Below are 16,576 nucleotides of genomic sequence, written 5' to 3'. Positions count from 1 at the left end.
CACGAAACCCAGCCATTGTTTATCATTCTTTTATTTATTTTTTTCTTGAAAAATAACACAAATAACATAAAGTGAAAAAGGCTTCTGAAAATAATTACAATGCTACAGGTTCCCCGTTTTGATAATCTAAAAGAGGAAAAACACATTTACACAAAAGTATACATTTATATTCTTATATTCATTTTTAAGGGATATGGCCAGGAGGAGCAGTCTGGGAGGAGACCTTTGATATAGAGCCATAACACTATAAGGGAACAAAGAAATGAGCAGAACCCCCACCTCCCTAAACAAAACATCTCTACACTGAATCTGACAAAGTCATGTGAAAAGTAGATGGTCACATTTTTTCCTCTCTTTTTATTTGTAAATGAAAGCAAAACAAGTGTATCAAAGACAGGTGGGGAGCGGTTTAATCTAGAATAGTTTTGCTCTAAATGTTGTCTCTGTACAAAAACAAAGCAAAAGGAGTTTGGAAATTATAGCACCTGAAGTCTAACGTTGTTTGAAAATGCACCATTTATCTGACACCTTATCCTTGGCTCGTCCCCTACACTTAATGCAACCTGCCCTTTTGTTGGGGTGAGGTCTTGTTGCCATGTTGATTGCCTACTCACACTTTTAACTTTCTTACACACTTAGCATCCATATACACCATACAACTGGACTTGTGTCGCAACCAGTGACTTACAAAGCTGAATAAACATCTGGTAAACATAGGTCATTCCCGTAGCTCACGTTTCCCAAGTCTGACATCGAAGTCCTTTCACCTTTACTTTCCTTTTTTTTTGTTTGTTTGTTTTTTAAGTATCAAAGCATAGCTGTTGTGCATGAAGCGCAAGTCATCAAACAATTGAACAGAAAAAGATATTAATATGCTTGAAGCACCCAAAAGTAGCTGAAATCAGTTAAGTTCAACAAAACAATGCATGTTTGTTCTGCGGATGAAACTCAAAGTCTCTGCTTATCTTTCTCAAGGCAGAAAGCTTGTGATGACAGTCATGACTGGCTCTGTCCAAAGAAGAGTTGATGACTTTGATATCCACAGGATGTATAGTCTAATACAGCTTTTAATTGCCTGCATTCTCCCACTTAGGAAAATTAAAAAAAAAAAAAAAAAAAAAAAAAAAAAAAAAAAGATGTTTTCTCCACTCACCACGAAGTCCCAAAAGAACAGCAAAAAAGCTCCTGAGTCCTTTTTTCCTTTTTAAGTACATGGCAAAATAAAATGTAATGAAAAGAAGCATCGTTCCAGCTGTGACATGCCATTTGACCCCTCCCAACAGCACCAGTCAGCGAGCCCTCCCAGTTTAGACCCCACCCTTCCTTTGCGTGGCACAGGTGCATGAGCTTCCCTGCCTCTCTCTGTTGCACAGATTCACATCAGGATCCACTCCCTCCGCTTTTGCATCTCAAATCACGTCTGCAATGACAGAAGGCGAGCCGCTTAGGATATCCGCTGGATCAGTTTTTCGTCCGATAGGCAGTAGAGTGTGTTGACCGACAGCTCAGAGATGAACGCCTCACAGGCCTTGCGGGAGACACCTTTACAGCCTCGTAGGTCAAGCAGCATGATGCAAGAGAGGCGGCGGAGATACTTCAGACACGTATCTGTCAGTTTACTGCAGCCTGGAAAAGAAACGTGAAAACATTTATCTCCAGTTGAATGAAACTTCCCAGAAATGCTGTCCAGTCCATATACTTCCCAACAGTTTCCTACCTCCCAGATTGAGTTCTGTGAGTGTGTTTCGCGTGGACGAGCCCACTGCAGTCAGCAGATTGATGGAGTGGTCGGTGAGACTGTTGCAGTGGGACAGATCCAGTTTTGTTAAATGGGGCATGTGGCGGATCACCAGACGCAGAGTGGAGTCGCTAATGTCCAAACCTGCTAGCCGCAAACACTGCATGGACCGCAACTGACTACGATTGTCACAGCCTGGACCAGAGATGAAAGAAAACAAGCAGAGACATTCTGTAAATTTGGTAAAGGAAAGGGAGAAAGGAAAAGGAAAAGACACGAAAAAGAAAGAAAACTATACTAAATCTATTACTTGATAATGCACATCGTATGATCCCTTTGTACCCTCTGAGGCTCCCCTTTCCTTACCTGGAGGAGTGACTAGATCCCTGATCTGAGCATCTTTGACGGCATCTGCATATCGCAGATCAAGTGAACGGAGTAGAGGGCAACCAGAGGAGCACAGAGCTGAAACAGAGGACCAGGAACAACCTGCCAGCATCAGATCCTTCAGCCCTGTAAAATGGGTAAGATTTAAATAGTGTTTAATGTCATACAATCTAAAAATTGAGTCCCCCTTTTATGTGTTAATATTGTTAATACATCTATATTGTCCCTTTCAGAATTCAATAATCCTGGAAGAAAACTTGAGTGTGTACCAGGCAGGCGGTCAATGAGCCAGCTGAGCTGTTTTTTAGAGATGTTGGTCCAGGAGAGGTTGAGTGTGACCGGCTGTCTCTTTATGATGCCTGTCAAGGCCTGAGGACTAACCGTGCGCTTGATGCTTAGGTCAATCCGCGCCCAAAGCCGCTTGTCTAAACACCTACAGATGAAAACATATGCATAAAGAACATATCTGTGCATTTGTAGATATATGGGTCAGCGATACAGTCTAAATAAACCATCTTTTAGGCTTTCAAAAGGGCTCACTGGGCCTTTTAACAAATACAAATCAAAGTGGTCTGAATTGATTTTAAAAGACTGAAATCCAACTGAATCTTACTAAAATCTTTTTAACATTTAAAAAGTAGAAGCAAAATTATCCTGCCTCTACAACATGAAATTGAAATGACCCACAAGACGGCCCAGTTAAACATACCTCGATCGTGTGATTCACACCTGTAGTCTGGCATAATTTAACAACTTTAAAAAAGGTCCAGATTCAGAGTTATAAATATCAGATAAAAATGCTGAGATCCTGAGGTGATCAGCCAGGTAACAGTCATCACTTTGCTGAACTACAAAAAACAAAAGTCCAGTAGGGTTTGTAAAGCTCTCTTAAAAAGTGTGAAGCTTTTCTTTAACTTAATGCAGAGACCAGCTATAGAGGCCACATTAACCAGAGAACAAGCCATCATTTGTAGCCAGCACAAGTAACGTCAGTGATTTGTAATTTAAATTAGGTAGAATGGGCCTGAACGCGTATGTTTTACTTTGCTTTTTATGAGTGTAGTGAAACAAAAAACACTTTAAGGAGATTTGTTAGTAAAGTGTCAGGGAAGAGGTCTTACCATTTGTACCAGTTCTTGCAGACTGCCATGCAGACGCAGAGATCTGCACGATTTAAGTAGCGGAAGACAGACACCCACACCTCTCTCTCACAACTTGGGTTATTCCCGACACTCCCCCTTTCTGCTTCGCCCCCTCCTTCCTGCAGGGCAGACAGAGGGACGCGGAGATGGGGAAGCTCAGAAGATGAAGACGAGGAAGCTCCATTGTTCAGTTTGGCTGGCCTGGTCAGTCTCATTCTTTTTGAGGCCTCAAGTCTCTCTGAGTGGGAAGTGCGAGTGCCAGTGTGTCCACTGCGAGTCTGCGGTGGTGTGTGCCTATTTGAGTGCTGATCAGGACAGGGGCTGCGATTTCTAATTGGGGGTCTGAGGAGGGCTCTGGGCTGGCTGTGTACTGTGGAAGTAGCAGTGTGAGGGGCGACAGCCTCTAATTTGGGGACAATAGCTGACGGGTCCTGTTTGGCTCTGGTTGGCCTTTGGAGTGTGACTTTATTAAGATATGTTGCATCTCTGTCCCCTGTTCGACTTTCCTGCTCCATCTCCTCCTCTTCATCCTCATCTGCTCCATTTTGGTTGGCCATCTCAAACCCGTCCTCTTCTCTTTCTTTGGCTGCCTGTCCTTCCCGTCTCAACTGTGGCTGGTTCTCTTTATCACCTCCCCTCCCGCTGTTCTGCCCACTCTCTTCTTCTTCGTCGTCGTCACTGCTGCTGCTGTTGGTGCTGCTGCTGCTGCTGTCCTCACTGTCCTCTTCCAACTCTGCGTGACTCTGACCACCTCTGATGCCTTTTCCTGCCCCTCCTCCCCGCAGCCTCACACCTCGCCCTCTCCCCCTGCGGGGCTCTCCTTTGGGTGCAAGCACTAAACCATGGGAAGACTGCTGCTGCTGCTCAAAGGACTCGGTCTCTACTGGATTGCTGTGGTAAGAAGACCCATTCGCCCAGGTGGAACCTTGACCTCTGCCCTGAGGTAGTCTGCTCGCTGGAGAGCGCAGACGAGGCAGCACCCTGGAGCCCAGCAGCCTCGGGGAATGAGCTAGAGATGACGATTTCTGTTTAGAGGGAAAAGGCAAATATCAATAAGACATGACATGTTTCAGACATCAAATCTAGTTCTACAAAAAATGGTTTTGCATAATTGTGTCATCTGCTGCAGATATAAAACATTGAAAAGTTGATAAAAAAAACTTCACAAATGCAACAGTTTCAAATGCAATACAGAATAACTGCAGAAATAAGTGCACCACTTACTGTTAACATTTTGACCCGATCCAGTTTCAGCTGCAATAAAAAGAAAAGATGTAGGGAAGAGTCAGCTACAGAAAAAACTAATCTATGAATAGATAAAGTGTTAGCTTATTATTTAAAGTCAGAGACAGTTTCCCCAAACAGGTGTTTCAGTTGGAAAATCAGTAGCAACTAAAAAAAAAATACAAATCAATGTGAAACAAACTTAAGTATCCCCAACTTACTCTCTTTTTATATCTGAGCTGAAGCTCAGTTGCTCGTTTGCGGCTCTGTTGATGCTGTAGTAGCAGTTTCTGAGAAGGCGGTGGTGCTGTTGGCCGGCCTTGGGGTCTGCTACGTTTTGCTGGACCCGCCTCTTCACCAACACCAATTCCTTCCCTGTATGAAAGTTTGGACTGTGGCAAGGAGGTTGAGCCTTCTGACTCTTCACTTTCCTCATCGCTGGAAGACTGATATGGGAGTGTCATTATTAATTAGTGTATCAACATCAACTATAAGGCAACAGGAAGTGGCTGATAAACAATAAAGGGAAAAGAAAAAAAAACACGTCTGAAAGAATGAACCAGCTAAAGCAAGAAGGAATCAAAGTAAATGTAAGAAATATATTTAAGCACCTCTGATGCTGAATCTTTTCCTTGGTAACATTTGGGACACTCCCAACAACTCGGTAAGTCCTTATTGATCTTCCCCTCACCAGGTTCCTAAAACACAACAGGTAAATGTTTGAATTGGAAACTACAAAACCTGATCACAAATGCAAAAAGCATCAATGCAATAACTGTGTAATGTCCTTAATTTATACGCTAGATCAGAAGCAGACGCACCTTAATGCATTGTCGATGGGCGATTTCTGAACACACAGAGCACTCCATGAGGGTGTGAGTGATTGGATTTGCTTCATCTGACTCCCCCTCTCCACATATGGCACATCGTGCTGTGTTCGGTAACGCAGGCTAGATGGTGGACAAAATAAAGCCCGAAATTTTACATATAATGCTGACAGGACACTTGTTAAGCCTTGATTATACTTTCGGTGTCTATGAGTCGGCAAGGGTCTGAGTGATGTAACCTTTGGCACACACCTGCCTGCTTTTTTTTTTTTTTTTTTAACTTAGCTGTCAGGTCTTCAGCAACTGAGTATAATCAAAACTTTAGAATGATTTTCCAGTTCAGTTTGTCAACACACTTTAGAGTAAGACGCTTCAGTAAAAGTATGTTTTAACAGTTTTCAATGTTTCTTCTGCATGCATTTACAGATGGACAGCATAATTATTTCAGTGTATATAAATACAATGATGGGTATGAAATCTTACTGCTAGACACTGTCGCATGACGCAGCTCTTCTTCATGCGCCCAGGTCCACCGAACTTCCTCATGTCATGGCAGTACTGGCAGTTGCCACACTCCTTCCTGCAGCAGGCAGCACAGCGCTTGCACCTCACCCGTCTCCGTCTCAAGGCGGAGATGGAAGACCGTTTGGTCTTCTGACCCAGAGGCTTGTGGAGGGTGGGTCCCAAGCGAGGACGGTAAAGAACAGGTGTAGGAGGAGTGGGAGGCTGGTACCATGATGGCTACATATACAAGACCAGCAGGCAAAATGCATGTTATGATTGAGTCCCACAAACATCAGGCAGATGATTAAAAATAAAGCTTAGAAAAATAGTTCACTACTCACCCTTTCAGGCCATCTGACTATGGGCTCTCCAGTGTAGGCTAGCTTAGGGCTGTCATCGGCACAATCTGTCAGAACAGCCTAGACAAAAAAATATGGAAATGACAGATGAGTATTTGGTCTAAATATATTAAATAGAGCATGTGACTACATTCTAAGTTGATCAACGCAAGGAACTTTGGTGACACTCACCCTCATGTCCTCAAGCAGGCCTGCAGCATTCGCAATTCCTTCAGGGACGCACTTTTTGTGGCTCGGCAGCTCCTCCAGTTTTCCTAAAAGGTTCCACAGTCCTTCCAGCTCAAAGGGGGTCAGCACGGGCCGGGGTTTGCTAACTTGGATTGGTTTTTCTTCTTCGGCATCTTCCTCCTTGATCTTGATATCCTCATCTTCATCATTAGTGTCATCTTCATTGGAAGCACCATTACCAGTGTAGGCATTGTTTTCGAGGTCAGCTGGTGTTAAGCCTTAAAAAAGGAAGCATGTAGTGTTTAAAGTTAAAGTAAGTGATAAACAAATGTTTGTGTTCTGTAGGAAAGAAAAAAAAAAGGGGGGGTGGGGGCAGCGGTCTTTATCTGAGTACATTTATCCTTACCTATACCGAGGGAGTACTTCTTGAACTCAGGGGTGAGGTGCGAGATGTCTGTCAGACAGTAAAGGTATCTCTCCAGGACGTACCAGCACATCTCATAGTAAAACGGGTACCTGAACTTTGCTGGCACCTAGGGGATGTTGATAAAAACAGACCAGGAAGAACTGCTAAATCTTATATAATAATGATATATTTATGTCTGCATTTCTGTTCCTGAACTCCCCCTAGTGGATTGGTTCAATCTTTATGAAACTTGGCCCATAAACTACCTCGGGTACCAAGACTAATAACATCACAATATGGCGGTTGATTCAAATATTTACGGCAAATAAAAAACTGCTGGGTTTTTTTCTGCATATTTGTATCCAGAACCTGCGTGACTGAGGCCAGTTTGTAATATACACCATTTTTACGCAGGTAAATAAAACGTCCAAAGAACCACAATGGACATAAAAGCAACCAAGTAGTCACATGAACAATGGGTATGTCAATTCATTCGTTTGAGCTAAAGTGTTGCCTTGCTTTTTCAATTATTTCCTTCTTCGTTTCTATTTCTATCACAATTAAAAGCTCCTATTATTGATTATAAAGTGAAGGTTAAAGTGTTTGACCTGTAGCAAAATGTTGAAAATGTCCTTTTCTCTCTAAGAAACCATGTAAAGGTTCATTTTAAACACTGCTCAAAATCATATTTAACCCTAATTTAGTACTAATTAAACTATTTATGCTTATATTATAGGTAGATCAACATTTACAAATAACAGAAACCATATGTATAGCAATCAATGTAAATAAATGACGGAAATATGAGCCATACCACATACAGGATGGGGACATTGATATTACATGTGTTCCTATAGGAACATGTAGGAAGTTACATGCTTGTAATGCATCTACAATGGTTCCAAATTGTTAATAATTAAATGTCTTTTTTAAAATTCTCAGCTGCACCTATGCAACTATATTATTTATGTTTTTTGTTTTGTTTAACAGCTACTGTCAAGCACCACAAAAAAGAAGCATTTGTCACACGGTAGCTGTGGTTTTCACTTCTTCTTAGAAATATATATTTAAAAAAAATATGGTGTCACTGCAGACACAGCAGTCCAGATACAAGCTGAACACCTGTGTGTGTGGGCTAACCCAGCCGGATACCTAACCTGTGTTATAGCTAAATTTAAGAAAGGAAAAGAAACTTGACATAGTCTCAAAATAAACTTCATATTTTCCATAGCACATTTTGATTTCATCTACCAGTTAAAGTCACAGCATCTCCAAATTTATAATATACAACAATCTCTCACACAATTTGAGGTCTAGTTTTTCCTTTCAGACTTTTTAATGACCTGCAGTAACCCTGTCAGTGGGCTACAATTGTGTGGATAGTGCTTTACAACCCCTGGATTCATATCCAAGAACCAAAAGATGCATACATGTTTCAATTTCAAGAAAATGACAGTACTGGCATCAGATTTCTACAGTGGGAATACCCGAAAAGGTACTAAATGGTTTTTTTAGACTTGTCTTTTTCGCCCCTTGTAATTTCCACACGGCCCTGAATAATGTATTACATTACTCTAAAATCTCAAATGATTTATAAAGACATTTAAACAGTGAGCTGTTTAACTGCTGCTCACCCGTGTGCGATCCTCAATGGTGTAGATGTTGAGCTGCATCGGGATGTTAAAGCTGTGGAGGAAATTCCCCCCAAACACCAATGTGTCCTCTGGTGTGTACACAGCATGGATCCACCCTACACCATATTAAACACAGGATGCTTGTTTACATGTGTGAGAGGCTTACATACATTGTCTCTACCCTCGTCTGTAACTGTATGTACTAACGCTATTATTCTATTACAGAACAGACCTGATGGGATGACGAAGGTGTTCCCTTGATGGAGCTCTATCCTTTGACAGTCATGGCACTTATCCCCCAAGAAGATGTCTCCCTGTTTTCCTGATAAAACCCAGTTCTCATACATCTCCAGGTTCTGTGGTGAGGGTGGAATCAGCCAGAACACCTGTAGGGGGAAAGTAAATCTTAGTTAGAATCTGCAATGCATGCCAACTAAACAATTTGATCTTCCCTCTAGTCTGCTAACAAGAATTGAATTTATTAAAGGAACTGGCATGCACTCATAAAAATGTCCCCGTCAGTATTTACTGCATAATAACAAGAAGTGTGATAACATTAGATCATACTTTGATTTATTCTGAAAGCAAGACTGAAGAAAAGGACTGTCCCAGATTAAGTTTTTACCCAGCTGTTATAGGCACTGCTGTTAGAGTTTCTGTAAACACAGCAGCCTACCTGGATTTTTTAAATACAAAAGCCACAATTGTTAAGTTAGCTAATGTACCTTTACTATTATGTTCAGAATTCCTACACGCTTGTATCCATTTCAGAAAAAGCTCCAACTTATCATTTGCAGTAACCTCAGTGTTTGCATCTTCAGTAAAATACACCTTTCTTCTCCTTCTTGCTTATTCTCCTTTAATGCCACCAAATTTCTCTCAATGGTAAAGGCTGTAAAGTGGGAAACAAATTCTCCTTCTGGAAACCCTCTGTGAGTGCAGAGATGCACACATAGCTCCTTTGCTGCATGTGGGCCTCATAGTTAGCGTTGCAACTGTGCAACAACAGCCTACATACACATAGAAATGTGCCTGTTAAAACCACCAAAGTTAACAACTATTCTGATGGACACCTCGTTAAATCTATAGTTCTTGTGCGGTGTGACATTCAAACTGACCTTTCCTCCTCTCAGAATGTGGTACCAGACGGAAGTGCCTCCAAAGTCAATGTGGAAATCTGTGAAGCAGCCCTGCACACTCATGAGACAGTACCTGAGAGATATGAAGGCAGGATTGAAAACCATCAAACAAGATTAAAATGTGAACAGAAGCTGGCATACAGATTAGCTAGCTTACATTTGCATTGATATAGGAGAGGGTCATGATGGTGGTTTCTCTACAGCACAGCAAATGTTAAATGTTGTTAGTTTACTCACTTCTGTACTTTGGGATAGTGCATGTCTATGATGGCATTGGTGGAGTCCCTCTGCCTCTCCTTGATATGACGGGGCCACATGTTGTCCACCCAGTCAATAAGGTCCACCTGTGTAATACAGAAGTACACAATTAAAATTTCAGCACCAAACCCGAGACTATTCTGATGATCAGCACCACTTTCTGCTTAACACATCACAGTTGGTCAATAACTAAAGGTGAAGTTACGGATCCATTTTTTTTCCCCCCAAACAGTTGCTTCAACAAGTACAGTTTCTGTAAACGTCATGTGTAAAACTGTGCAAACTCTCACCGAAGCAGGCCGTTTCACCAGGTTTTCCAGTCTGGTGTGACTGAACTCTAGACTGATGACATTGTAGAGTTTTTCTCTTTCTGATGGTGGCGTCTCATAGTACCGTCGCCACTGAGCCATCGACATCTCAATTCCTTTCTGGGTGTTCACATCCATAACGTCTACAATACGTCGACTACCTGTAAGCACATTAATGTCAACTGAGATCATTGCTTACTTTGCATAACACTCACCAGCAGGGCTGGGCGATATATCAAGTTTTTAAATACATCGATATATATTTTTATACGAGATATGAGATGTGAAGATATCGTTTATATCGATATAGTCTATGTTACGTTATAATTATACTTGTGCAGCCGCAAGTTTGCCTCTCTTTCGTCCACTTTTGTCTGTACGCAAAATTACTCTGCCTCACCTCTCTCCTTCACTGAACACAACTCCCCCTCCCCCATCATTTCAACTGCAGGCTACAAGAAGGACACAGAGGAGCTGGTCAGTAAAAAGAAAACATTTGGAGATTACTATTTTAGTGCTGCCAGCGTTAATCTCGTTAAAATGACATTAACGCTGCATTAATGCGACAAATCTCCGTTAGCGAGTTACCACGGATCGGCACGTGCATGGGGCTGGACGGTGTCAACGTGTTAACGAGCTAACCGCGCTAACGCGTTTGGCCTAAAATCCTTTAATTTTCTCAAAAATCGACAGTGCGCCTTATGTATGAATTCTGGTTGTGCTTACTGACCGATAACCGATTTTATGTGCTACATGGCGCTCAGCAATCTGTCAAAAAATGTTTTAGTACAACTTTGATAAGCTACGAAGCCACACCGCTTGATGGATTGTCAGAGCATTACGGCTACCGTAGTCAGGAACCTCGTGGAGTACTACGTACTGTCCTTCAACATGATATTACCGTATTGTGTGTGTATAAGGACCACAAATGGCCTGGTTACAGAGCGGATTTCAAACTCAAGGCTGTCAGTGACGCAGTAGAACTTCGGAACAGAGCAGCTGCAAAATCTGTCTTTGTTATTATGCTCAGCATCTTTTTAGTTTGCATTTTGACTGCACAATTGTGAGCTTTTTGTTATGCACAAAAACAACACTGTTATTTTATTTATGGAGCATTATTATTTAATAAATGCTGATAATTTATTTTACGTACATCTATGCTGAATGTTAATAAAAGTGCCTGTGTGACATCTGGGACAGCTTGGACTAAGAACTCTTTTTTTGTTCTTACTTTATGGCTTAAAAATAAAAAATAAAAAAAATAAAAAAACGAGATATATATCGTATATCGCCATTGATCGCCCAGCCCTACTCACCAATTTATAATGGATATTTTGTAAACCTTTACTCCATTTTTTCCCCCAATATGCACAAATTTTTGGAAACAAAACAAACCAACAAAAAAAACAAATAAACAAAAAAAACATTACTACGTTTTGGAGCCACAATGAGCAGAACAGTACACAAGTTAAAAATCAACTCTTCAGTGCTCTGTGGGGCTGTTACAATACAAGAACTATTTTCTAGATCATGGGTGCAAAAATTTAAAAATAAATAAATAAATCAAATCAAGAGGCGTTTAAAAAAAATAATAATAATAAAGATTATAACAATAACAATAAGATTAGTAAAAACAATATTTTTAAGTTGAACAATGTAGTGCAAAAACATTTTACAAGTATAAAAATATTATTATAAAGTGTAATTATATTTTAAGATTCCATCTGGCAGTGTCATAAAAACAAAAAAGAAAATATTTAGGCTTTCTGCTGTAGTGCTGTGGTTTTAGTGACATGGCTTTATATTTTTCTTGCCGATAAAATGTTGCTGCTTAGGTGGGCTGCCACATTTTCTGGTAAAAAAAAAAATTTAGTGAATGCAATTTTTGATGCAACCCTCCCAATTATCCAAGCTTAGGATTGGCACTAGGATTGGCACTAGGAGTACACTAGCGCGTTACCCCTGAGGCTGGGTTTGTGGCTACTGGTTAATTGCTTCCTCTGAATGGGGATAAAATAGGAACTTACCAACAAACAACTTGACATCACTCACGCTAAAATCCGGATCTGGCATTCTGTAAGAGAGGTAATAATTTTACTATTACTTTTCTTTGGTGAAAGACACACAGTGAAAAGAGTTTTCTAATGAAACCAGTCCCTTACTGCATGCCAAGGCCATCAGTAGTCTTGAAGATAATGGGATCCCTGAGTCCTTCCCTCTGGATGTATTCAAATGTGAATTCTAGAAAAAAGATACACATATCAAAAACAAAACAAAAACCCCCAAGGGACAAGAAATTTGTAGATAGACTCTTACAAAAAAATAACACATCAACTCATCTCACAGAGCTCTAGATATAATCACAAAAGGTTCTGTTTTAAAAAAATTAAAAATAAATTTCAGTACACTAGTCTCACCTTTACCCTCCATGTGTTTGATCAAGTCACTGCCGAATCTCTCACACTCCAGCTTTTCATCCAGGTCAAACATTCGTTTTCCTTCAATTTCATCATCGGAGATTCCATCGTCCTGATAGCGGCGCTGTGTTCGCGTACGCTGAAGACAAATAAAGGTTTTCAGTTAAAGTCTGTGCCATCCAAACCCTTAGAAATGGCTCGGGGTTTAGTTTCACAAAAACTTAAACTTAATAAAACTTAATAAAGTTTTAACTTCACAGAATTAAAAAAAAAATAGACATGTTTGTTAATTTATCATTTTATTCCTTTTATCTTCATATGGCAAAAAAAAAAAACCCTGCTCACAAACACCAAACAAATGAATATACACTAAAAACATGTTTACAGTTCATATTTGAAAGCTACATATTCAATGTATAAGACAAAATAATCAATTACAGACACTGCAAGAAATATTTTTAAAATACAACATGTAACGTAGATCTAATGTCCCCATTTGTTTTGAGATCAGCGACTACAGATAATATATAGAATTTCTAAGAATTTGAATGTTTTAAAAGTAATTTCCAAACACTATACAGATGTTGATTATCCCGGTACTCTAGGCAGTTTATATAGTAACCTTCATCCAGATTGGTTAACGCATAGAAGAGAAGCTAGTGAACAGACATACATGCATACGCTATAACTATTAGAGTAAGATGTACTCTGGGGGCTTGAGTCTCAGAAAAATATAAATTATATTAAGGTAAAAATTTGTACGGCTTCATAAATTATGCGACACAAATCAAGAATTACAGCTACGCACAACAGCCATCCACCAAGAAGAACAACCGGACTTTCCAGTATTTTCCAGCTTCATGATCTTAACTTCACTGTCAACAGATATCTCTCAAAACAAGGTCCCAAAATTGCAGTTTACCAAACAGTTTCCAGTGCATAAAGAGCAAATAAACAAGGTGCAATTTTGTCTCAAACCCACATCCAGCATAACTCTCAGTTATGAGGGGGAATCCCCTGTCAGCATAGCCACATGGGCCTAGACCTGGCAGAGGTTTTGATAAAGCCTTCAGCCTTTGGCGATAACCCTGTGACGACTGTGATCAATCAGCAGAGTATTGTGAACCTGGTGGAGTTTTGTATAATAAGCTTAATCATTTACAAATGTGGTACAAGTGGGTATTTAACTGTGTTCATGGTTACTACACAACAATAACTAAAAGAAACACAGTTTGACACCTTGAGTTAAATACTCATAGAAAATGAAGAAAGAAATGTTTGAAAGTTTTAGAAAATATAAAACACACTTCATCACATATAGTAAAGGTATCTTATTTATAATAATCAGCTGATACTGACGAGATCTGATTGGAGGCACACACAAAGAAATAACTGAGAGCTGGATAAATTAAATGTGCTTGAGAGGAAAACCACTGAAAAACAGCTGTATATTACTACAATATACTTAAACTATTATAACACTAATAACTGGATTACCTTTTGGCATCAAGTTAAATTTCATTATAGGCATTTAACAAGACTTTAGACCTATACCACAACATTTTTAAGAAAAGAAAGAAACTGAAACTAGCAATATCAAAGCTTTAAGCAAAGAGCTGGATAGATGTAAGCCCATCCAAATTCATCAATCAGTCAGACACAAAAATCAGTTCATCTGGTAAACAAACAATACAGTATTACAATAGCAGGGGTTAATCTTCTACACACTGCCCCCCTTTAACTCCCCTCCTGCCATTCATCCTATGTGCACTGCTTGGCAAAACAGATGGATGAAGCACATGAATTCTGTTCTCAGATCTCCCCACCCCCATCTCTACACCACAAATGTAGTATTATTTAAGATATAATAGTCCTTACTTTCAAAGAACACACAGTCCCTATTACTATTAAACTAAAGCAAGTCAATATTACCAACGAAACCAAAGCTAAAGCTTCCAGATAAAGCAATAAAAGAAGAAAGCATAATTAATAAAAATAGTATTAAGCAACCACTTTATGTGTGCTTTTATTAGGTTTTCGTGCAATAAAATAATAATCAACAATGACAAGAAGTCTTTTTAATAATATAAATATACCTAATATTGAACCTCTGCCCCGGTAATAACAGGAATCAGCTGGTGCCATTTTTTGAGTACAAACCGCAGACGGTAAGCTTGGAGTTTATTGCTTTACATCGACAGGGAAGAGGGTGAAACAGGGTCACAGCACAAATGCTGTCAGTTTAGACACTGAACTTGACCTTTTCCTGAACCCAGAGCCTTTACACAGGTTCACTGCCGTTATCATTAGGGTGCCACACAAAACAAAAATGGGACCATTACCGTGAACACAATGTGCCAAAAAAAAGAGAAAAGAAAAGCAGGCCGCTCTAAAGAAAACATATCAGTTCTCATTCACTAAATCGCTTATTGTCCATTAAAAACCCGCATTGAAAACGAAGAAGTTGCCCTGCTAACATAAAACAACGAATCCGGGGATTTAACAGTTGGGTGAAGTTACTTACCAGGCGCTTGCTGTACCGTGTATGAGAATCCTCCATTATTCTCTGGAAGCGAAACAAAAGTTTCTGGTCACACAGATGAAATATCCAACCACTGTCCGAGTATTTTAGTTTGTTTTTACACCCAGTCGGACAGAAACACACCCCCTCTCAGCCAGATACCCCTGCTAACGTTAGCCAACAGTGTTACTGTAGCCAGCAAGCTACGGTTAGCACAGCACATATAATTACCAACATAAACGTTCATCTCGCGTCATTCTATGATGATAACTGCCTATAAGAGTAGCTTAATTTTAACACAAATACCCGGAACCACCGTCTCAATTTTCTTCCGTTTTTTAAGTGGCCTTATCGGCTAGCGTAGACTAGCTCAGTTGGCAAGCCCTTTCTTGAGTCGTCCGCTATCGCTAGCTAGCTATCGTTAGCCTCTGTACACGGTAGTTGTAAGCTTCTTTATCATTACCTCCGCGATTTAACTCCTTTTAGTCGCAGCGGTCACAGTAATGCTTCCCAACTAGAGCGTCCAAAACCTCCCAGTAAAGTTTCTCCCCATGTTATGGGATAATAGCTGTGTATATTGTTATGTTTATTATTGTGCGATAAAGTTAGAACGGTTCGAAGCCAAGAGACGCCATTTCCAGCTAGTCAAAAAACATACACACGAAACGGAAAAAAAAGGAAAACGCTCAGGACCCACCCCTATTTACTCCACTGCTCCGAGAAATTAGCATGTAGGCGCTCTCATTGGGCACAGGGTGTGTCACTTAGAGCAGATTAGCATATGTTAACATACAAGTATGTTTAGTTTGTCTGCTCCGGTGTGACCGGTAAATTAATATTTTATATAAAACAAATACTACTGGTATTTTAGTATTAAAATTTGTATTAAAAGCATTTTATATTATTAGACACCAAGTAGTGTCTATTTTTTTTTTGTTACCCGATCTCTACATCTGAAGATTTTGTGCCTTTACACTGTGTTCTGACAGCATGAACAATGAAAGTAATAAGAAATGGACCACACACCTTGTGATATCTGGCATAATTATAAAATTATTCCATAATTTTGGAATAATACTAAAGGAGGACCTAAAATTATCAAAGCTGGCTACAGTGGGGGGCATTAAGAATGAGAGATATTGCTCTTGTAATGAGCAGCAGTGTGTTGTTGATGTCAAACTGATTTGAACTGAAGGGGGCGCAAGAGTAACTCGAATGACCACTCGCTACAAGGTGTGCAGAAGAGCATCTCTAAACCCGTTGAACCTTCAAGCAAATGGGCTACAGTAGCAGGAGACCACTTCTGTCATTTAAGAACTGGAAACTGATGCTACAATTTACACGCAGTTACCAAAACTTGACCATTGAGACTGGAAAAGTCTCCGTTTGTTCTGCGACATTTGGCTGGTGTCTGAATGTGGCGTGAAGAATATAAAAGCATGGATCCGGCAAACACAGAACAGGAAAACGAGCGCACCCTCATCTACTGCTTGCCCCGCATCGTGTGGTTGGGCGGGGCTTGCAGCTGGTTAGGAAGAACAGCG

At 40.2% G+C, this 16,576-nt stretch overlaps 1 protein-coding gene across 2 annotated transcripts; it reads right to left on the bottom strand.

Moving 5' to 3' along the window:
• Window positions 1–13: 13 nt before the first annotated feature.
• On the bottom strand, window positions 14–15,710 carry kdm2ab (lysine (K)-specific demethylase 2Ab). 2 transcript variants are annotated; one of them, XM_086257815.1, is made up of 23 exons: window positions 15,496–15,710; window positions 15,036–15,077; window positions 12,512–12,650; window positions 12,257–12,335; window positions 12,122–12,168; window positions 10,077–10,255; window positions 9,766–9,872; window positions 9,508–9,601; window positions 8,622–8,775; window positions 8,390–8,505; window positions 6,756–6,882; window positions 6,353–6,627; window positions 6,164–6,241; window positions 5,802–6,059; window positions 5,313–5,441; window positions 5,103–5,189; window positions 4,713–4,937; window positions 4,492–4,521; window positions 3,247–4,292; window positions 2,395–2,558; window positions 2,105–2,251; window positions 1,718–1,933; window positions 14–1,626 (listed from the first exon to the last, which is right to left on the bottom strand). In XM_086257815.1, exons 2-23 carry the CDS (start codon window positions 15,069–15,071, stop codon window positions 1,445–1,447), a joined length of 3,915 nt encoding a protein of 1,304 aa, XP_086113941.1. In that variant the 5' UTR covers window positions 15,072–15,077; window positions 15,496–15,710; the 3' UTR covers window positions 14–1,444. The 2 variants fall into 2 exon arrangements, with proteins under 2 accessions (XP_086113941.1, XP_086113932.1); XM_086257806.1 differs by lacking the exon at window positions 15,496–15,710 and adding an exon at window positions 15,264–15,450.
• Window positions 15,711–16,576: the final 866 nt, after the last annotated feature.

The sequence above is a fragment of the Aulonocara sp. 'chitande type north' Nkhata Bay genome, linkage group LG2, assembly GCF_057382095.1.
Source record: "Aulonocara sp. 'chitande type north' Nkhata Bay isolate Kocher_YH1m ecotype deep benthic linkage group LG2, A_spYH_male_GT1.1, whole genome shotgun sequence".
NCBI classification, from domain to species: Eukaryota; Metazoa; Chordata; class Actinopteri; order Cichliformes; family Cichlidae; genus Aulonocara; species Aulonocara sp. 'chitande type north' Nkhata Bay.
This window is presented reverse-complemented; position numbering and strand designations above follow the sequence as displayed.